Source organism: Nannospalax galili, unplaced genomic scaffold, assembly GCF_000622305.1.
Source record: "Nannospalax galili isolate Female #2095 unplaced genomic scaffold, S.galili_v1.0 scaffold189, whole genome shotgun sequence".
Lineage (NCBI taxonomy): Eukaryota > Metazoa > Chordata > Mammalia > Rodentia > Spalacidae > Nannospalax > Nannospalax galili.
The window spans coordinates 5,830,299-5,853,360 of NW_008360331.1; the positions used below are offsets into that span (position 1 = coordinate 5,830,299).

At 37.4% G+C, this 23,062-nt stretch overlaps 1 protein-coding gene across 7 annotated transcripts in view; it reads right to left on the bottom strand.

Annotated features, from left to right (window-relative positions):
• Positions 1–23,062, bottom strand: part of Rap1gds1 (Rap1 GTPase-GDP dissociation stimulator 1) — a 122,510-nt gene that overhangs the window by 98,064 nt on the left and 1,384 nt on the right. For 5 of the 7 annotated variants that reach the window (XM_029560230.1, XM_029560226.1, XM_008826185.3 and 2 more), the window contains exon 2: positions 5,123–5,233. In XM_029560230.1, coding sequence (XP_029416090.1) covers positions 5,123–5,233 — 111 coding nt within the window. The remainder of the gene's footprint in view (positions 1–5,122; positions 5,234–23,062) is intronic. The other 2 variants (XM_008826186.3, XM_008826182.2) reach the window with 1 other exon arrangement.

The window sequence follows — 23,062 nt, forward strand, 5'->3', positions numbered from 1 at the left end:
ACAATGTACATCCTATTTTTCCCTAAATATGTAGACCCAAGATGAAGTTTGGTTTATAAATTAGGTATAGTAAGAGATTAGCAGTAACAAGAACAAAACAGAACAATTAAAACAATATAATATACTAAAAGTATTGTGAATATCTTTTTCTTTTGCTCTTACTCTTCTATACTCATTTTTCTCCCTGTGATGGTGAGAGAGAATACAGTGCCTACATGGTCAGATAAAGTAAGGCTTAAGGCTGTCTGGCACAATATATTACCATCAATTAGAACACAATTTCTGTTCATGCTTCCACCCACAAATTTAATGTTGATTCTACCTCAACCAAGCATTTATTATGTATTGTGCTCTAACTTAGTTTGGGTATCATAGCGAAGCTAGAATGAGTGTCTTTTTCCTTCTTCACAATTTCACGGATGAAAAAGGCTTCTTACCACAGACCTTTGCAACATCAGCATACAAGTTTTCCTTTTCTTATTTAGTTCAGAACATTTCCTTTTTCACCTTAAGAAAGCATTTTGTGGGTTCCCTTTAGCATATCCAAATGGCAAGCATTACCACTTTTGCATTTGGGGGTCATTATTAAGTAATAAGAGTGATTTGAGCACAAGTAATGAGATATGACAACAGTCATTCTGACAGCCTATCTGATAGATAGTGGATCTGAAAACGGAGACACTGCTCAGTGACAAACAGGCAAGGAGCACACATGCACATGCTGGAGAAGGGATGGTCCAGGTGCCGGAAGAAATGGTACAAAACCTCACACCGTTTCTATAAATCGTGTGCAATACAAAAGTTATCAATTTTTTATTTCTTGAACATGCCAGTTAATATTTTTCTGCCACAGTTAACCAAGAGTAACTAGATTCACCAATGAGAACTACTGCACATGATTAAGGAAGTCAGCTTCAATTAAGTATGTAACCATAGACTACTAGAACTATGTGTAGTCTTTAGCAACAGTAAACCAGTACTGGAATGAGTAAGATTTTATGGGTGGCAGCTTTTCCAGCATAAATTTAGCACACAGTATCATTTCAAAACATTGTGCCCCCTCACGTACTATGATAGTTTGAATCTGAAACGGTTTTCTTGCAGGTGACTGACATTCTATATCCTTTAACGATAGCCCCTGTCTTAAATGTTTAGCGAAGAAGACAATAGGCAGTCTATTGTTTTAAATTTACAAATGACCATGAACTAGTGTATCCATACTAGAATTCAGCATTTACTAAAAGTCTTGCAGCTATAATTGGAATCAAAAGAAACCAGAACAAACAGGCTGATTTCTTGGCTGGTGGCCTTCATATATTTACTAAAAATATTTTTAAAGTGAGATCTGAAGTGTTTATATGAGTGAATGTTATTAATTTAGAGCAAAGATTTATACAGAATACTTGCTTAAGCAAAATATATTCTACAAAACCTAGTAAATATCCAAATCTTCTCATTCTTACCTTTAATATTTAACATAAATATTACAATTAGGGAGGGAGGGAGCAAAAGGAGAAAAACACTTTAAAGTCACATGTCAAAGTAAACAGTTCAAATTCAGTACTGTGAAAGCTAGCCAGCATGAAGGAAGCTTCCAGGTCAATAGTCTTACCCTGCTGTGTACCCTGCAAGCTATAACACCGAGTGGTCTGTCAAGATATGCCCATGTGTGCAATAGTGCCACAATGGTATGGGGGTGACCTACTCCCCAGAGGAAAATGGCTGGTACTGTAAAGCTGGACAAAAACCCATGGCTGGGTGTTCACAGGCCCCAGGGGTGAACATACTATTATTTTGCTAAATGGACACAACACTACACTGCCCTCTAAGGATACATATCTTTACCTATAGATTAGTGCAGTTCCTCATCCTCATCATGTAAGTTTCTTTATGCAGTGGACAGGGTTAAAACAGAAACAACACAGGTCAAAGTACAGGGGATAAGTGTCTGTGCAGTGCTCAGCCCCAATGGGACATCTATACCACTTCTCTTTACACATTCCAAAGCTCAGGAACATTATGGAGAGGAGGGAAGGAAAGACCGTAAGACCCACAGGTTGAGGAGGGCTGTGATGAAAGTGTCTCCTGGACATGTCAGGAGTGTGAGACACTCATGAACTCACAGCAGCTGTGGGTGTCTGCACAAGATCAAGCCAGTCAACATTCCAGCACAGAGCAGGGAGGGGTTCACAGGCCACCACCCAAAGAACCACTGGCAACTGACGGCAGCTAGGGGAGGGAGAGTCAATTTTCTATAGGGTGTGGTTCCTGTTAAGTTGTGGATGGTACTACACTTATGCATATATGGGCACCACAAATTGGAAGTCAGTAGATCGTTTAAAAAATGGAAGTTGGGTGTGGTGATGCATGCCTTTAGTCTCAGCACTCAAGAGGCAGAGGCAGGTGGAGGCCAATCCGGTAGTTGTAAAGATTGGGAGGGAAGACAGTGTAGATCCAGAACTGTGGGGAGGAAGTGGGGGGTGAATATGATCAAAATACATTGCATGTATGTATGGAATATCTTTAATCCCAACACTTGGGGGGCAGAGGCAGGTGGAACTCTGTAAGTCTGAGGCCAGTCTGGTCTATATAGTAAGTTCCAGGCCAGCCAGGGCTACATAGTGAGACCCTGCTTCAAAAATTTTTTTTTCTAATTTCAGATTACAATCATTTGTAATATACATCTCAAACATACAAAATTCATGTAATTTTCAAGTTTTTATTTTTATTCTGTGTGTATGAGTGCTTGTTTGCTTGTGTGTTACATGTGTGTGATGCCCTCAGAGGCCAGAAGAGGGCATAATAGTCCCTGGAACTGGAGTTACAGGGGTTGTCAGCCACCAATGTGAGTGCTGGAAACTGAACCCAGGTACTCTTAACTGCTGAGCAATCTCTCCAGCCCCAACAATGTAGATATTTCAAAATTACATTTTCTTTAGAAATATATAGGTATAACTTTTAAATCAAAGACTGGCCATCTGCAAGAACTCCTTCCTGTATCAAATTCTTTTGTGTTGGTAGTCTTAGACATGAGAACATTCATAAACCTTCTGGATTGTTAATAAAACATTTTTTCCTTACCTTTCTGGGAAGTCATTAGTCAATGGTCTATTGTTTGTACTAATTACCTTATGGTTGTATGATCTTAAAATTTTGTGATATACAATTCTTTATTTTCCCTTCCTTCCTTCATTTTATGTGTAATGAATGCCTTGCCTGCATGTATGTATACCATGTATGTGCATGAAATTGCATGCCTGCAGAGGCCAGAGGAGGATGTCAAATCCCCTGCAACTAGAGCTATGGACTGCTGTTAGCTGCCATGTGGGTTCTGGGAACCAAATCCAGGTCCTGTGCAAGAATAACAAGAAGTATTATCAAGAATAATGGTTGGATTAAATTCCAAATCCATCGTGCGCTTACCCTGTTGTTTCACTAAATTTTTCCCTTTTTTCTCTCTGGGGGATGCCCTCTAGTCTCCCGAACCTGATGTGGATTAACAAACAGACATAAGACACCCTATTTGGATTTTGTAGTTTATGTGACATTTGGGAGGGGTGTCTTACAAAAACACAGATTCTTATAGGCTTTTCCTTTTCCATATTTGAAATCCACAGGCCATCCTTCTCCAGCCCCTCTCTCCTCTTGCTCAGTTGTGCCCAATACAGCAGTGGCTTGGGCGGCTCCACACCTTTTTCCTAGTGTGCTCTGCCCACTCACACTCACCCTGGACCAGCTCCAGCTTTTCAGAGGAGCCTTTGGGCTACACCTATTGAACCCATTTATTGAAAACTGTCTTAGACTTGTGTTTCATGGGCAGAGTGTTGTGTAGATGTTCTCACTGAACTTGTCTCACGCCCATGTGTTCTCTTTAATATTACATAGTTAGACAGGATGACACTCAAAAGGATAGGAGATTACTGAAACACAATTTTAAAGGATGTGTTATGTTATAAATATGAAATGCCCCCTACAGCCTAATGTGTTATATAGCATGGCTTTCAGTTGGTAATGCTACTTTGGGAGGTGGTGAAGCTTCAGGAGGTAGGCACTAGCTAGAGGACATAGATCACAAAGAGTGTTCCTTTAAAGGTCCCAGGGCCTTCCTCCTTCTCTACTGGCTGCCTGTGGCATAACAACTCTGCCCTACTACAACCTCCTACCCTGATGGACTGAAATCGTGAGCCAAAATAAACCCTCTCTCCTTTAAGCTGTTTCTGTCACAGCAACAAGAAAAGCTAACTAACAAAGGCTAGCTTTAAAAATGTACTTTATCAATTATTTTAGATTTTCTAGGCAGTTTAATGAGAAATAAAAGAGAAATAACATCCATCCCTGAGTGATTGAGATTAAAACCATAACAATATACTCTTCCTGAATTCTTTGTCAGCGACATAATTAGTCTCAGGAAAAAAGAAACTGGTATGATTAAATACAAATACAGTACGGCTAAGCTGAATAACAGGAACAAATGAACATCATTTTTATATGTATCTATTCACTATGATAACACAGAAATCAGTGAATACAAATATGTTCAATCAAATGTAGTAATATACTGATAGTAAAGAATTTTGTGGTTTCTATCTTTGGAATTATTCACCATAAGCTTTACCCAAAGTTTTGAGGAATGTGTTTATGACTGCTGATGGTTCTTTCCAATTTAACCTATGTATACACATATGATTTTAAAATAAAATTCTTTTAAAAAGAGCTCAGCAAAACAATGTGAAGTACTGTAAACTCCCCCTTTAGCTTCTCCTGTCTCCTCTTTACATTTAAACAGTCTGTTTTTTTTTAAAGTACAAATGTAGGTGTTGAGGAAAAAACAACAACTCCGTTTGTCTGTTAGGAATGAAATAATGGTTCTTCTGTGGGACTCTAAATGCCATCACCACAATGAATGTCTCCTTTCTGTGCCTATTGGTAGGTCGTTGAGTACCTTGGGGGTGGAGGGTAAGTAGGAGGATAGAACACTGAAAACAAGCTCAACATTCAAGAATAAGATTAAAAAGAATTCAAGACATGTGAATACAAGTTATGTGCCTAACTATATACCAATTTCTGAACAATGCAGATCTGATTCTTTTTGTCTGGAATTTGAGTAAACAATGAAACTTACTATTTTGAGCCAGAGCTTGAAGCAGACAATCCAAGCATCCATCTAAACTATCCTCTGTCTTGTCAACAGCTGTTATCTTCAGCTTCTTTAAGGTTTCACTGAGATTATCTGCTTACAGAAAAAATAAAAATCAGAAACTTTACCAACATTATGACCATTACATGTGAATGCATAAACAGTTATCACTAATAATACACAAAAGGTTCCCATTACACTCTGTTAGCTTCCACATATATTCCATAATGCACTGGACTCTGCGCTACTGCAAATTTTTAAAATAAAGCTGTCCATTTAACTCAAATCAAAATATTCACTCCATAAATAAGACATAAAGAATTATCACAGATTATCACTGAATATCTTTTCAATATTCTTACACCTTACCATTGAAAAAAGGTATAATCACAAAAAGGATAGTTTCATAAATCCTATTTAATTTCATATTTTGCTTCTATTCTTGTATTTCAAGTTTATTTATATACTCTGTGCATATGTATACTTGTGCACAGCACAGTGCACATGTGGAGGTCAGAAGACTACTTGCAGAGGTTGGCAACTTCTCTCCTTCTACCATATGGGTCCTGGGGATGAACTTAGGTCGTTAGGCTTGGTGGCAAGTACTGTTACCCACTGAGCCATCTGGCCAGCCCTGCACTCTTGTAAAGGCATAAAATAAAAATGAAGGTTTAGAAAAGTTTCAAAACACTGACTCAAATAATGCCAAATGTGATATGAAACCAACGTTCGCACTATCATTTGAAAACTACTTCACAAAGCATTGTGTTAAAAAACCAACACATTGTGGATTATGAAGTTATGCTCTTCTAAATTGTATGCTGATTATCCTAGGCCACATACTCCCAAAACCCCTTTGACTTAAAAATTTATTAAGATTTCTAAAGAACTTTTGTCTATATTATTTCTATTTAAAATGTAAAAATAAAAAGACTTTCCAAGTTTTATTTTGCAATCCATCTAAATACTGTCTTACAGGTTAACTGTACCCCATCAGAAGGCAGTACCATCCCATCTGCTTCTATACCCAGTCTTTCACAATGTGCTGCTGTGTTTAGTAGACAGGAATACTCTGTATTCATGTATACATACTTGTGTATGTATATTTGAAAAATAGGGTACATTTTACCCTTTACAGATAATTGTGATATTCTGTGATAGTATAGCAAACTTGGTAAGTAGTATCCTTGGGCATTTCCAAATATTACATTAAAATTCACTGGTCTGTTGTGCTTTAAATTTTTCATGCATATAAATGCTTATATTCATGCATTAGTCATTTAAAAATGTTAATTCCTGAGTTATACATATCTCCCAAATGTTGACATATCTCACTGAATTATTTCAAATTATTATATTTGTTATATTGCCATTAATCTTATTTTAAAGTGAGTTTATTAAATACTGGGGAAGCTATCAATCTAAAGGTGATTTGAGTTTCCCCAAATTTTAATTTTATCTTAAAAACTTCAGTTTTATCACTAACAACAAATATTGTTAGTTTTTTTTTTCCTTTAAGTGACAAGAAAACTTTATTCATTGGTGGGAAAAATGTCTGCCAAATAAAAATATTTAAAGATACTCTCAGTTCCTTCCAGTTTAAAAGCAAATGGAACTCTGTAAAATGAAAGGTGTTCCAGCAGATCACAATGAAACGGTTCCAGTGCTTTTCATCACAGTCACTGTCACATTTCACAATGCAATGAGTGTTTCTATGCATATTCTTATTTCATATTGTAGAACTTTAAAAATATACCTTTAAAGGGTACTTTAAAAAGATTTTTCCAACTCTTATCATAGATATTCTTAAAATAAACTTTTTAAAAAAGACTTTTAAGTATGTGGTAGTAAAGAATATAGTAACTACTAGTACAACCTAACAGATGCACACTAAACACCTGCAGTTTTGATAAGTTGTAATTGCCACGGAATTGCCTCATTTTCAGTGGGGGAAAAACCAACACAGTAAAAATGGAAAACATTAGGACTCCTAATAAGATCTTCCTTCAAAGTAAGGTACACTCTGTCCCTACCCCTCTCGTGTGTGTAGGAGGTGGGGGGGGATGACAGTGCTGGGGATCCAACCTGAGGCCTACACAAGTCCTCTACCACTCACCTAAATCTCTAACCCAGCAGCATCCATTTTAACTAATTTTTATACACTGCTAGTTTATGATAATTCTCAAAATATAGATTCCCTATCATAAAGTGAGAGATGATTTAATTTTAATAAAGATTAAATTTAAAAATTTATATCAAGTAATCAACTAAAACCAACATCCTCTACTTATATCCCGGTTTTCTTTTAACCTGTGCTTCCTACTGCGTTCTCTAATATGCTTAGAAGTACTTACATATTATTTTATTAGTTAGTACTAGAGAATAATTTAAAAATAAATATCTAAATATAGCATACATGTAAACTAAAATGGGGAAAACAGTTTTGAAGAAATAGCTCATGGACTGGAGAGATGGCTCAGAGGTTAAGAGCATTGGATATTCTTACAAAGAACCTGGGTTCAAATCCCAGCACCACATGGCAGCTAACCATCTGTAACTCCAGTTGTAGGGGATCTGACGCCCTCTTCTGTCCTCAACAGGTGCTACATGACATGGGTGCGCTTACACATATGCAGGCATAACACTCACACACATAAAATTTTTTTAAATGCACTGTGCATTAACAATCACTCAATAAACACAGGTTCACTGATCTAACCAATCGTGTACATAAACTTTTATGCCTTCAATCTATATATTTCACCAACAAGACAAAGCTGTCCAAAACTAAATACATCATCATCTCTCTAAATTCATTTCTTCTCCCAATTTGCTCTTTTATTTGTGTGTGGGGAGGAGGCAGGGGTGGTCCCACCCTGTAGGCCCAACTGACTTGGCACTGGCTATGTAGACTAGGCTCACCTCCATCTCACAAAGATCCACTTGCCTCTGCTTCCCAAGTGCTGGGATTAAAGGAATGTTGGAATTAAAAGTGTATGCCATCATGCCAGGCCTCCAACTTACTTTCTTGATGGTATCTCCCTACCTAACTCTTTCACACCTATACACTGGTATGTAGGCCCTTTTCATTTCTTTCCTTCATCCCATCTCCACTGCTGTGCAGTTATGCTTGACAGCCTTCTCAGCAAGTTTCAGTCTACATGTCACCATCTCAGAGGCCATCTTTGCCCATTCTGCCAATATCTCCTCCTTCCTTACTCCTCCAGGGTCAATCACAACTTTCACTTGCTAAGTGAGGAGAGAGCAATAAAGCCAATTTAAGCATTTGTTTTTTGTGTGTGGTTTTTTTTAAGATTTATTTTCTCAGTGCGCACGCATGTGTATGTGTGTGTTTTGGTGCCTTTGGAGGCCAGAACAGGGTGTCAGATCCTCAGAGCTGGAGTTAACAAGTGCTGCGAACTACTTAATGTGGGTGCTAGGAACCAAACTCAGGTCTTGCGCAAGAACAGCAAGTGTTCTTAACCGCTAAGCCATCTCTCCAGCTCCTTCTTTGGTTTTCTGAGATGGATCTGACTATACAGCCCAGATTAGTGTGGAACTCAATCCTCCTGCCTCAGCCTCCCAAGTGCTGGTTACAGGCATGCACCACCACTTCCAGCCCAATTTAAGCATTTAAAAATATAAAATAAATAAACTCCATCCACATAAAACAGTTCATTTAAAAAAATTTCTAATTAGTTAAGAACCATTCAATCTTTCTTAAAAATAATTATTTGTCCACTAATAATGTAAAAATGTTTTAAGGAAAGTTCATTAAATTCTTCAGAGATAACAGAAGCTAAGTTAAATTTCAGCATTTATTTATTTTTTAAAAAATATTTTATTTATTATTTTTATGTATATATGCATGTATTGCCTACATGTAGGTAAATGCACACAGGTCATGCAATACTGTGGAGGACAGAAGAGGCTGTCAGATCCTCTAGAACTGGAGTTACGGACAGTTGTTAGCTACCATGTGGGTGCTGGAATTTGAACCCCAGTCTTCTGGAAAAACAGCAGGGTTCTTAACTACTGAGCCATCTCTCTAGTCCCAAATTTCAGCATTTAAAATAAGCCAAATACCCTTTATTAAATATGCAGGGTCTTATCTACATGGGTTTGATTACAGAAACTAATATTCTCTAAATAAAAAAAAAGTCAGTACTTCATGAAATCTTACTGTGAATCCATTCATAAATAAAATGTTACAGTGTTTCATATCATGATTGAAGCAATAATTTCATGAGTACATTCTGATTCATCTAACAGCAATTTAAAATCTGTACATCTTAGTATATGTGAATTATTTCTCAATTTTAAAAGCACACATTGGAAAATGATTGGTTAAGAACTCCTTTTCTACTGGCTTCAAGCTTTCTAACAGGAATATCTATCACAATGACACTTCTGGCCTTTTCTGCCTCCTTACTTGGCAACTGCCTCCATTGCCTTCTTTCTCCAGAACAGGAATAATGGATGAGATTAGTACACTAGAAAAGAGCCAGAAGCAGTTTGTAGGCCCAGGGAATTAAGAGGCTGAGGTGGGAGGATCACTCGAACCTAGGAGTTCAAGACTAGCCTTGGCAATTCAGGGAGACCCTATCTCAATAGCTAGTTAGCTAGAGGGCTGGCTGTGCAGAGTTCGACCTCTTTTGGGTTCCTGATCTTTTGGAAAAGGCTAGTTTTGTTTCTCCAAAACTACATTAGTAGGCCACCTACATCAGTGATAAATAGTGAGTATATAATTCAAAAATGAAGTTATTATCAATTTCATGTGGCAATAAATAATTACTAGTAGATAAAATATTGCTAGTAGTAATAAAAAATTCTAGATGACTCCTTGGCTTACATTTCCAGTGTTTCTAAGCCTGGATAAGAACGAGCAGTAATACTGGACTTTCTCATATCATGACAAGATATTCTCAATGGTGAATCTTTATCATCCAAATTACTGTTCATGTAAATCCCATTTCTGTATTTTGCATTTATTTATAATTTACCACAATGAAAGTGTCCAATGAAAAGTTCTTAACCTCTCACTGCTATGAGGAAATAATGAGAAAGAAATGGTAATTTTCTTCAGTACAAAGAAGTATTCCTTTTAATCTGTTTGCTTTTCAGTAGCGGGGAATCAAACCCAATGCCTTGTACATACTAGGTAAATGTTCTGACATAAACACTCATTTCAATAGTCTACAACTAAGTTAAGCATTAGGTAGGTAACTGAAGATAGAAAACTTTCCCTTCTGCTCCTACTATTACAGCAACTCTCTCCATGAGTCTCTTGAGGTGGGGGCGATGATCAAGTAAACACAACTAAAGCAGGAACTTACCTCTTAGCAAGCTAAAAAAGTAAGCAGAAATGGCAAGCTTCTCTAATTACTACTGGTGCTACAGATGCTTGCTGCCAAAATATCAGCTGGGGGCGGGGGGAACCAGCGAGCTTTGAAAATGTGACAATTTACTATTATTTTCATGTGGCAATAAAAGAACAAAACCTTATTAAAGAGAAAACGCTAATGAGTGGGCCATTTTCTTTAAATTAGTTTCTATGATTAAGTTCCACAGAAGCATAGTCTAATAGGACTATAACTACCACCAATACTAAATACGCTTAGCAAGTTTACACATACATATACATATGACATGGAAAGGATATATCTAAATAAAAATAATTATTCAAAGTGCATATGTGTAATATTTAGAGAACAATTTAGGAACTACTTGAGAAGTAGGATTAGTTACAATATTTGAGGAAAGACAAAATTAAGAAATAAGCTGTTCCACTTAATAAAAACTCCAAATTAAGTTTCTTAAGTTCTGCACTTTTAACTTTGGTTTACTCACTGCTTTAACACTTAGTATACCTGTAATATGCATGAGTTTGCAATCAGTACAGTCTCCAAGTTCTAATAATACTGAAACCCTGGTCCATTCATCAGTTATCCACTGTGATGGTTAACCTTGTCAGTTTGACAGGATTTAGAATCACTTGGGCATTACCAGCAAGGTTTAACTGAGAGGACACGCCCTGAATGTGGGCAGTACCATGCTGTGTGTGACCTGAGGTCTTGAGTTGAATAAAAGGAGAAAGCCAGCTGAACCCTAGCACTCACTTCTCTGCTTTCTGACTGCACACACAATGTGACCCGCTGTCTCCCGCTCCCGCTGCCATGCCTTCCCTGTAGCAACGGACTGTGCGCTCAAACTGCCAGTCAGAACCCATCCTTCTTTCAGCTGCTTTTTGTCAGGTTATCTGGTCAGTGATAAGAAAAGTAACCAATACGTCTGTGTTCCCTACCTAGCTACCTCTTTCGTTCTACAAGCTAATTATAATTGCACATCTCACATCAGACAAAATAAGTTTTCCTCACTTGAGACAAATAAGATTTTACACAAAATATGATCTTAGATGAATTAATCAACCTCTCCTAAAAAGTGTGAACTCTATGCCAAGTGACTTAATTTCAAAACTTAATTTCATAAGTTACTCAGTAAATTGGTTCCGAAATTTAATTTTTGTGTAATTTCATACAGTTCAATTTTTCTGTATTTTTTTTCATTTTTCTAGTTTTTATACCTTTATGTACATAAAACCATTACTATATTTCTATTCGATGCAAAATTCTTTTAACACACATTACTCTCTAGTGAAAACATAATAGATCCTGACAACTTATCATTAATTTTCTGTTACCCGCACTTGCTTCATTACAGATTAAGATGTAAACTGTCTTAACTAAGAAATGTTTTCATTAAGAGGGCTTATACTAAAAGTAATGACTTCACATCACTGTGAAGTTGCTTTTCTTGTTAACCCAGAGATCTGATAAAAAAAAAAAAACTTTCTGAGCCAAATGTTTTTCTCTCTTCTTCGATGATGATGATGATGATGGTGATGATGATGATGATGATGATGATGATTAGATCACACTGGGCCTCAAACTCAGGGCCTTAAACTCAATCTAAGTTTTAGGCAAATGTTCTATCACTGAGCTATAACCTCAGGCCTCATTCTTTTTAAAAAAATATTTTGTTATTTTTATTTTATGTGAATGAATGTATTGCCTGCATGTGTGTAAGTGTACCTGTGTCATGCAATGCCCACAGAGGTCAGAAGAGGGACCTGGATTCCCTGCCATGTGGGTGCTGGGAATCGAACCCTGGTCCTCAGCAAGAGCAGCCAGTGCTATTAACTGCTGAGCCATCCCTCCAGCTCTACTCCCTCATTCTTGAATGGAAAGAGGAATCGATTTTATTTTAAATGGGAAATTCTATGGTCTTAGTACAATTATGTTTGATGAAAGGGTCAAGAGTGATAGCTGCTCATCATTATACCAATACTAAACTATCACGTAAAACAGGACAGTTAAATTTTATTCCATATATACTGTAAGAGTTCAAGAATTATTACATTGTTTTAGAGCTGTCAATATAGTTTTAGCATATAGCATGATGGAAACTACTAACAAATTAATATATTATCTTTTTCACTTAATCACAGCAACTCACAGTAAGGCCAGCCTTAGATTCTTTGAGAACTGAACAAGAAAAATACTAGGGTAATTTCCACAGTCTCCTAAACAGAAAAATTTACTATACTTCCTTTATCAAATAGTGGTCAATAGCCAGGATATTTAAGACAACTTAGAAAAATCACGTTAAAGAAGGTCAAGACCCATACTCAAACAATGTTAGTGAAAATGCAACCTGCAATGTAACAGGTTACATCTGCACATTGAACTGCTGAATTGCTGAAATGACCTCTGCACAGAAGAGCTCTAGAAGAGGCTGTAAAATACAATGAATATACTTTCAAACTCTGCTTCTATACACATTAAGCTAACAGCATTCACAACACATAGAGGATGTCTAAACACAAAAATATAATAATTACTAGAAACATATTTTCTGTTCCAGTTCCTTATACCTATAATGCCTGCAAGCCAACCTAAGACCTCCTAACAACGGCACTCTCTCACCAGGATTCTTCCAGAATGATGCCCTATTGGTTTATTTTCCTGTATTTCCCTGTCTCAAGCCCTATTTTATTTGTCTCTTGGCCCTCACAGTCCACTCAGCCTCTTGAGTTAGTACACTGATTTGGACTTAAAATCAGAATATGAGCTTCACTAGGATACTACTCAAGTGTCTGCTTAGGATGTAGTGGCTTCTGGCACTTAAGATTCCAGTGTAAAATATATCCTGCCTCCAAGTTCTGCCCCAGATTCTAGATGTCTGACAGGAGGGGAAAATCAGACAAGGGACAGATTCAGACAAATACTACATGCATAAATAAAGGAGTAATGTACCATGTGTCTAAAAGAATAAACTGGGCGTGGTGGCACACACCTGTAATCCCAGCACTCTGGAGGCAAAGGCTGTAAGATGATGGCTGGCCTGTTCTATGTAGCCGGTTCCAGGCAAGCTGAGGCTATAGGGAGACCCTGTCTCAGTAAAATAAATAAATGAATAAATAAATAAGTATATATTTATTCATTCATCTATCAACTAACTTACTTAGAACCTGGATCGAAACTCACCCTTACAGCCTGAGCTGTAAACACCAAGCTGGCCAACTAGTCTGTCAGACACAGTGTCAAATATCCAGTCAAGGTGGAAGTTGAGGACCTACACCTGAGGTTGTTCTCTGACCTCCATATATGTGCCATGGTACATGTGTGCCTACACACACATACACACACAATTTTTGTTTGTTTTTTCAAGACAGGGTCTCCCTATAGCCTTAGCTGGCCTGGAATTCACTATGTAGACCTGGCTGGTCTTGATCTCAGAGATCCACCTACCTTTGCCTGGGATTAAAGGTACTCTACTTCCTGCTCAGCCTACATAATTTTCCCCAGTGTCAAATGCCTACAAGCCCTGGCTTTTATCACATATCTTCTCTTCCCCTTCAACTCATGTAGCAGTTCTGTATAGAAAAGCCCGACAGCTCATCTGGACCTCAGTTCAGATCACTGTTTTCTCAACTGTCTCTATACCTCTTTTAGTACATATGCTAAAGACCCTGTGGGGCAGGCCATCCAGGGATGTTTTATACCAACTATACACATTAGTGTGTGGAATTTCTGCAGAATGCTCCCAATCCAAGCACAGCCTGCACAGGGGCCTCACTTTCTTCTGCATATTCAACTCTCTGTGTACCCACTCCTGCATTAGCATCCTGCCTTTCCCCCCCAGATTGTTCTTACAGGTCAGCTGACCAGGGGCACACTTTGGCCTGGGTGACCAAAATGAACTTCTATGCTACTGAGATGGCTGGGGGCCAAGGGTACAGCTTAGTGGTAGAGAATTTAGAGAATTTGCTCATCATGTGCGAAGTTCTGGTTTGAACCCAGTACGAGGAAAAAAAGAAAAAAAGAAAAAAAAAAAGATTCGAATACTGTAAGTACGTATTTCAATGAAAACCAGCTTTGCCCTTCCTTGGATATACTTTTCTCAGGCCTCTATTACCCTTCTGGAGTTTCCTACTCACTCTATTATTGCTCAATAATTTAGCAGTAAATATTCTGTTTAAATTACTGCGTGCTGAGTTGGGAAATAGCTCAATCAGCAAAGTACTTACTTTGTAAGTATGAGAACCTGAGTTAAATCTCCAGAATCCACACAAAAATGTTAGGAATGGTGATGTAACCCCAGAGCTGGGGAGGCAAAGACAAGAGGACTCCTAGGACTCGCTGGCCAGCCAGTCTGGCCTAACTGTGCCTAACTCCAGTTCCAGGGGAATCCAATGCCCTCTTCTGACCTCTGGAGGCTTTGCACGACACTGGTGCACTTATACACATGCAGGAGATACACTCACACACATACAAATGATAATAAAAGATAAAGAAAATTTTAAAATGGGTATATAAAGAACATATAAATTGCCAGTCTAGTTATACTACACAGTCTATGAAAAAGTAGAGAATGAATTTTCTCTCTATGAATTTTCATTTCATTCTGGTCAATTAAAAATTCAGCTTAGGGGGCTGGAGAGATGGCTCAGTGGTTAAGTACACTGGCTGCTCTTGCAGAGGACCTGCAATCAGCTCCCAGCACCTACAAGGTGGCTAAAACATTCCATAACTCCAGTACCAGGGGATCTGATGACCTCTTCTGACCGCCTCAGGAATTTCATAACATGGGTGCACTTACATGTAGGCAATACACTCAAACACATAAACATAATAAAATATTTTTAGTAATTCAGCTTAGCCAGGCATGGTGGCGCATGCTTTTAATCCCAGTGCTCGGGAGGCAGAGGTAGGTGGATCTCTGTGAGTTCAAGGCCAGCCTGGTCTACATAGTGAGTTCCAGGACAGCTGGGGCTACAGGGAGACCCTGTCTCAAAAAGACCAAAAAAAACAAACAAAAAAAAAGTAATGATAAATTCAACTATACCACAGTTTTAAAACAATTAAATCTTTCATAATTAAGAAGCAATAACAAAATGGGCATGGTGATGTACACCTTAATCCCAACACTCGGGAGGCAGAGGCAGGTGGCTCTCTGTGAGCTGAGGCCAGCCTGGTCTACAGTGTGTTCCAGGCCAGCTGGGGCTACCAGAAAGCCTATCTCAAAAAGACAAAAAGAAGCAGCAGCAATAACAGAAATCTCAGACACTATGAATTCAGATACCTCATGAGTCAAAAAGATTAAGCAGTCAACTTTGTAGGATATACGAAATGTTGTAAAGGTTATCCTTGGCATTAGATTGCCCATGATGTGTGTGTGCAGATAGTCTTTAGAGATTCAATTCAATTCCAACCAGTTTTTCCCATGTAGGAATGTGGGCCCAAGGATGCAAACTTTTGACTATGTAGAATCAGCATTTCATTTTGACTACAGTACCAAATTGAGATGTGTATATACAACCCCCAGTTTATGACTTTTCAATCTTATTATGATGGCACAAAAAGAAATACAGATTGAGAACCATTCTTTGAATTTTGATCTTTTCCCATCCTACGCTAGTCAACATGAGTGCAATATTCTTTTTCAATGCCATGGATCTCAAGCTAAACAAAGAAATATTTTATCATTTACGTGTCATTCTGGTATTCAGTAGGTAGGTAAAACTAGATGCATTTTTATTTCTATTTTCTAGCTATGATGGGGTTACCTTTCAGTAAACCAATATAATCCTATTGTAACTTAAGGACTAACTTCAAACATGTTTTCAAGACATTGGGGGGGAATTAGAGAGATGATTTAGTGGTTAAGAGCACTGGATGAGGACCTAGATTCAATTCCCGGCACTCACATGGCAGCTAACAACCATCCAAAGCTCCAGTTCCAAGGGATCCGACACCCTCTTCTGACCTCCGTGAGCACTGCACAAAATGGGTGCACTTATACACATGCAGGCAATACACTCATACACATAAAATAAAGTACTTTTTAAAAAATAATCTTTTAGGGTGGGGAGTTGCTATATAGCAGCTTTTTTCTCCCGACAACATGATGCCACCTTGGGCACTGCCCACAACAGCCATGGCAACTAAAGCAGAGCAAAATAGTGCTAGCCAGGTCTTAGAGAAATGGTAACAGAGTTACAAACACTCCCTGGGAGTAAAGGAAGGGAGGGACAGGAGACCCTCACCAGAGGGTCCCCTCCCCTAACTGCAAGTGATCTAGGGAAGATGCTGGACCATAATGGAAGGTTAATTCAAAGCTAGACTCCATGATGGGGTGGGGTTTGGAGGTGATATAGCTTTTGAGGGGGTCACACATATTCCTCTAAGTAACTCTTTATTATCTGTGCTCTGTAAGCAAGTCCAATAAACTCACTGGTCTCATCAAGTTACACTTTAGTGAGATCGTACTTTGGTCTATAATAGGTGCCCATCTGGGGTGATTCTGCTCCTTTATGTCTCCCCAAGAAAAGTTAATGCAACAGGAAATAGTTGAGTTGGCAAAGTGCTTGTCATGCAAGGATGAGGACTTGAGCTTGATCAACAGCATCCACTGAAAAAGCAGGGCCTGGAGGCAAGCGCTTGTATCTCTGTACTTGAGGGAGGTAGAGACAGGCAGATTGCTGGGGGCTCACTGGCCAGTCAGTCTAGCCTTATTAGTAAGCTCCAGATTCAGTGAGTGAGAGACTGTCTCAAAAACAAACAATAGCCTGTGAGGAAAAACACCTGACATGGATTTCTATCTCTCATCTACACACACACACACACACACACACACACACATACACACACGCCTTTTAGTCAGACTTCTTAGAACACTCCTGTAAACACAGTACTCAAGAGGCAGAGAAAAATAGAGTCGTGAGTCTGAGGCCAACCTGGGTTACACAGTAATATCTAGTCTCTCAAAAATCCAAAATAACAGTGAGGGTGGGAAGTGAGGGAGGTCAGTACATATTATGTACATGTGTAAAATTGTCCAAGAACAAATTTAATTAATTTTTAAAAACCCAACAACAAAAACCACCTATCAGTGAGACTAGCTACTTAAGGGAGGGCACTAGGAACAATATCGAAGGGCAACTAACAACTTAATCAAAAGGCTTTGAGAGTTTTTCCCCTGTCTCGTAAGTTGACGGGTACCTGTTGCAGCTGTTTTTAGAAGAAGAACTTTCCAAGTTACTTAAGGATTTACTTCTACTAAGCTTTTATGTAACAATGGGCAAGAATATTTTCAAAGTTAAGAAAATGTTAATCCAGTATTTTATTCCAACTCAAGTGGAATCTAGAAGATGTGTTACTACTAAGATGGTAAAAATATATTAGGAACAGTAAGAGGCTAAATGAACAAATTCCCAACCTATGCTTTAAAAACGTATTTGAAGTTTATTGTTCTCCATTCTATTAGTCATTAATAAGCTTTATGGAACGAAAATATTTTAATCTATCAATGTATCATTCAACTGTACCACCACCAGGGAACTTAACTTGCAGTCACAGACTTAACCACTGACATGTCTGTGCATCTCCATCAGAGATAGACACTGCAAACTATGACTTGACTTACTACCCGGAAGCCTACTGGATTGTGAAGTTTTACTGTGATTTTTTTTTTTTTTTAAATCTAAGAGCACAAATGAAATGCTCTGAACAAAAAGAAATGACTTTAACCACTACGAATGACAAAAACAAACAAAAATTATCTTTGGGGGCTAGAGAAACAGCTTAGTGGTTAGGAACACTGACTGCTCTTGCAGAGGATCAACTTGGCTCCTCTCACCCACATGATGACTAACAACTGTCCATAACAACGCCCTCTTCTGGCCTCCAAAGGCATTGTATGCACATGGTGCACTTACATACATGCAGGCAAAACAAAATCACTCATACATTAAAAAGTAAAAATAAATGTTTAAAACCCTGTCTTTAAATTTTACTTTGCTACAGACTTTGTTTCCTAACAAATTTTACCTAAAAGTCAATGCAAAATAGTCCTTATATGAAAAATTTATACTACAATAAAGTCATTTGGATAACACTGCTAAAATCAGAAGTAACGACTGATCTGTTTTGTGTAGTTCCTGTGTTGTCCAAAGTTAAAACAGGATCTCCATACTATTTTATAGACACATTTTTCAAATTCAAACTCCAGTTCCAGTAATGCTTTTCAAACAAGTTCACAAGGATCTCCTACCCAGCCTTTAACTGGAAGCTGCATGCTAAATGGAAAATATCAAGAGAAGATAGAAGTCTATAAATGCCTTCCATTCAATAAATATACTCATTGAGAAAATTGGTAGAGAACATACCTAGTTTGCACAGAACCCTGGGTCCAAAACCCTCAACACATCGAAAACAAGAAAAAAAAAATTGTATGTATTTGATAATAACTATCTTCAAAATGTTTCCAAGATGAAATCATAAAATTGCAATAGAGATAGGCATTAACAGATGAACATCCACAAACACTCTGATAGCAGGATAACTCTGAACCTGAATTAAGTGTAATATTATCCTGAAAAATACAATTCCAATTTTTCACTTTGTACTACAACAAACTGTGTTCAGTTAATGTTATTTTGTTTTGAAATTGTAGATATTTATTTTCTTTCATCATATATTTTCTCTTTTCTGTCTAGCACTCTTGATGTTTGCCCTTTGGCCTGAAAGTCTAAAATACTTACCATCTGGCCCTTTACAGAGAAAGTCTGCCAGCCTCTGCTAGATGGTGGTACTGTTCCCAGCGTGGTGTCACCTGGGAATGTCTTATAATGCAAATTTTCAGACTACCTCTAGCCTATTGAATCAGAATTTATGAGCTGGACCAGTAATTTTTTAACAAGCTGTCCAGATGATTCTTATGCAAGGTAAAATTTGAAAACCACTACTTCAAAAAAAAAAAAAAAATCAAAATTTTAGAGTGTTTTATCCTCTTGGATAAATTACTGAATTCTTTCAATCAGTAAAATATGGAGTATCACCAAATTCATACAATGATTGAAAAGATTAAGTTAAAAAGTATATAAAGTGTAACATAATATCGTTTTTAAAATATTTTATTATTTTTATTTTATGTAAATGAGTGTTATGCCTGCATGTAGGTAAATGCACCCGTGTAGTGCAACACCCACAAAGGACAGAAGAGGCTATCAGATCCCCTGGAACTGGAGTTACAAATAGTTGATATGGACCTTGTAGGTGCTGTGATTCGAACCCAGGTCTTCTGAAAGAACAGTGTTCTTAACTGCTGAGCCATCTCTCCTGCCCTTAACAGCTCTTAATAAATGGTAATTATTACATAGTGTGCTAAAGAATCCTCTACCAGCCCATGAGACATAATTATTAAATTTTTAGAAAATTTGAGGCAGATATTAAAAGTTATTATTGAAAATTAAATGACACAAACTTAATTAGTCACATTAAGATATGTATTTATATTCAAAACCATCACTATTTAGCTTACTATATTTTAATATTATGTGTGTCCATGAAATTATTATGCCTACTTGGTGGGTATACTATATAATAATCATGTGCTAGGAAATTGGTAAACACTGGGGGAAGGGGAAATCAGCACACCACTACATACTAAGTTCAATTTTGAACAATGAGTTTGAAGTAATTACTTATGTAGTGATGTCTAATAATCTGCTAGATAGAAAGTTGTATAGCCCAGGGGCGCACGCATGAGCGCACGTGTGTGTGTGTGTGTGTGTGTGTGTGTGTGTGCATGTGTGTGTGTTGGTGTCCGTATGTGCCAATAGGTACCTAAAGTCATTCTAAGAAGAAAACAGATGAACATTTAAAGAAATCACCAAAGGGACTCCGGAATTTACAAATACAGATATAAGCACTTCCATTTACCAGTATCCCTGCCCCTGGTTTAACCCTGGAATTCTTCAAGTACCAACCATTGTATAAATACATGCACTTTATTATATTACTCTGCAGTTTGAATACAGTATCCCTATATCAGTCAGCATGAGAAATGGCTCTTTAGGCCATTTATTTAAACAACACTAACTGGTTCAAGCAATTAAGTTGCTTTGTTAAGTAGAAATTGACATCAAACACTAAAAAACAAAAACAAAACAAAAAAAATAAAAAACTACTCATATAGGAAGGAATGTAAGACCAGTGATACTGAATATATTTCAAACTTTAGTTTCAAATAGCACAAAATTTGTATTCAAAATAAGACTGCACTTCTAGTTTGAATGTTTTTGCTCGCTCCAAAACTTACATTGAACAGTAATCTACAATGACAGATATGACAAAACTAAAAAATGTGCTATCCTAAGACATAAGAAAGGGGAAATCTCAAAGAAAGGTATTTAAGATTACAAATTATTCTTAGGTAAGAAAACAGCACACGTCATTTCCTGTAAAGTACAACACTTTACTGAATAAAAATACTGAATACTCCCTCAACTGACAAGTCAAGTCCAAACTCTCTAGTTTGGCATTTCCGACCTTTCATTATCTGGTGACTGCTAATACTTCTCACCTGTCACTATTTCTGTAATTTTTCTCTAGCCAAACGAGCTATCTAATCACGTCCTAGAAACTTCCAAAACTTCCCTATTTACTTTCATTTATGTCATCTCTCTCTCTTCTAATAAACAGCCTCATTCCGACCTTTCAGATGCTAATTGTTGGCTCAAGTTCTAAACCTCCCTATTCCCATCATCTGTAATATATGCAAAGATATTTTGTATCACACTTAAAAGAAGTTTTGTTGCTGCTGTTTGAGACAAGATCTCACTAGGGAATCCAGGTTGGCCTCAAACTCAGCAGTCTTATCTTCCTGCCTCAGTTTCCAATGTGGTGGGATTACAAATGTGTGTCACCATACTTAACTATACATTTATTTCTATTACAGTTATTTGTGGGTTATATAGTTCCTACTACAATTACTAGAAACTTGAAGTATGGATGTCTTACTCATTTTCCTCCTCCCTAAAGTCCATATGACTAATTTTCAATCAGTAAAGACTGAATTATAACAACATATACAGCTAAATATATATATATAGTAAATATATATGGTCAACAAGAAATTTTCCTTTACTTTCTTGTAGAGAAGACCACTGCCATAAAAATCTCTTTTAAGAAGTCTGAGGCTGGGGCTCAGGGGCGGAGCATTTGCTAAACATACACAAGGCCCAAGGGCCTTCCCAAAGACCACAAAACCAAACCAAACCAAACCAAAACAGAGTATCTTTAAAATACATACATACATAAAATATGAGCACCTTATTTATTTCTTTTGGACAGTAGAAAGTGTTCACCTACCATTAACCAGTATATGTTAGGGAATTGTTACAAACTTCACTGGCTCAGATATAAAATTATTTTCCAACGTTTCAATGTTAACACATTATTGTCAATACCTTCTGACTGATAACACACTAAACCTCTTCATCATTGAAAAGAGCAGTTTAGAAGGAAATGGCTTGCCTGAAGTTGACCTCAAAACGTGTACCTCTGAGAAATCTCTATACTTTTTTAAAAAATATAATTTATTTATTATTTTTATTTTACTCTACACTTTTTTAGTGAGAGGCCACACAATTAGACTTTTCTGTTTCTGCTTCAATACCTCCATGTCTACCAACCCATGTTTGTTTAGAGCTCATATTTTCAAGTTCAAAAACTGGAAATAACTGGCAGTATTAAGAATCTAACCAAGGTTTACTGATACGTGAGAACTACTAGGAAAGACAGAAAAATTCAGACATAAAAATTTCTTCTTGAATTCAAGATTAAATGCACAGCACATACAAATAACTCCATTAGGAGTTAGAGATTATGTAAGTGCTGAAAGCTTCTATCAAGGTACCCAGAGTGCTAAGAGAAAAGGGAGCTCGAATTTCTGAGAAGCATGAAAATGAGATAGGATTCTATGCTCTCTGCTTTTCTTTCTCTCTCTCTCTCTCTCTCCTTCCCTTCTTTCCCACCCTCCCTTCCTCTCTCATTTTCTAATATTTTTAATCAAGCAATGGCATTGAAGATTTTTAATTTTATGGTTTTTTTAAGATGAAAATTTAAGTTTATTAACAAATTTCCTCTGTTTTGGGTATTCGGTGGTTTGCAACAGGCCTTGGGTCCCCTTCCTCCATTAAAAAACCCTGATTCAATATCTAAGTGTTGAGTTAAATGGATTTTATTAAAGCTCACCTTAAAGAGGAGAGTATTTTCTACACCAAACCTGTTCCTGTAATTAAAATCTGTGCAAAGGGAAGATACATTACACACTGTTGAATAATCTGGCTTAATACTGATTAAAAATTCTATTCCAAACCGAGCATGGTGGTGCACACCTTTAATCCCAGCACTTGGGAGGCAGAGGCAGGTGGATCTTTGTGAGTTCGAGGCCAGCCTGGTCTACATAGTGAGTTTCAGGACAGCTGGGGCTACAAGGAGACCCTGTTTCAAAAAAAAAGACAAAAAAAAAAAAAAAAATTTTACTCCAAAATTAAGGGCATAACACACAAATGGGCCA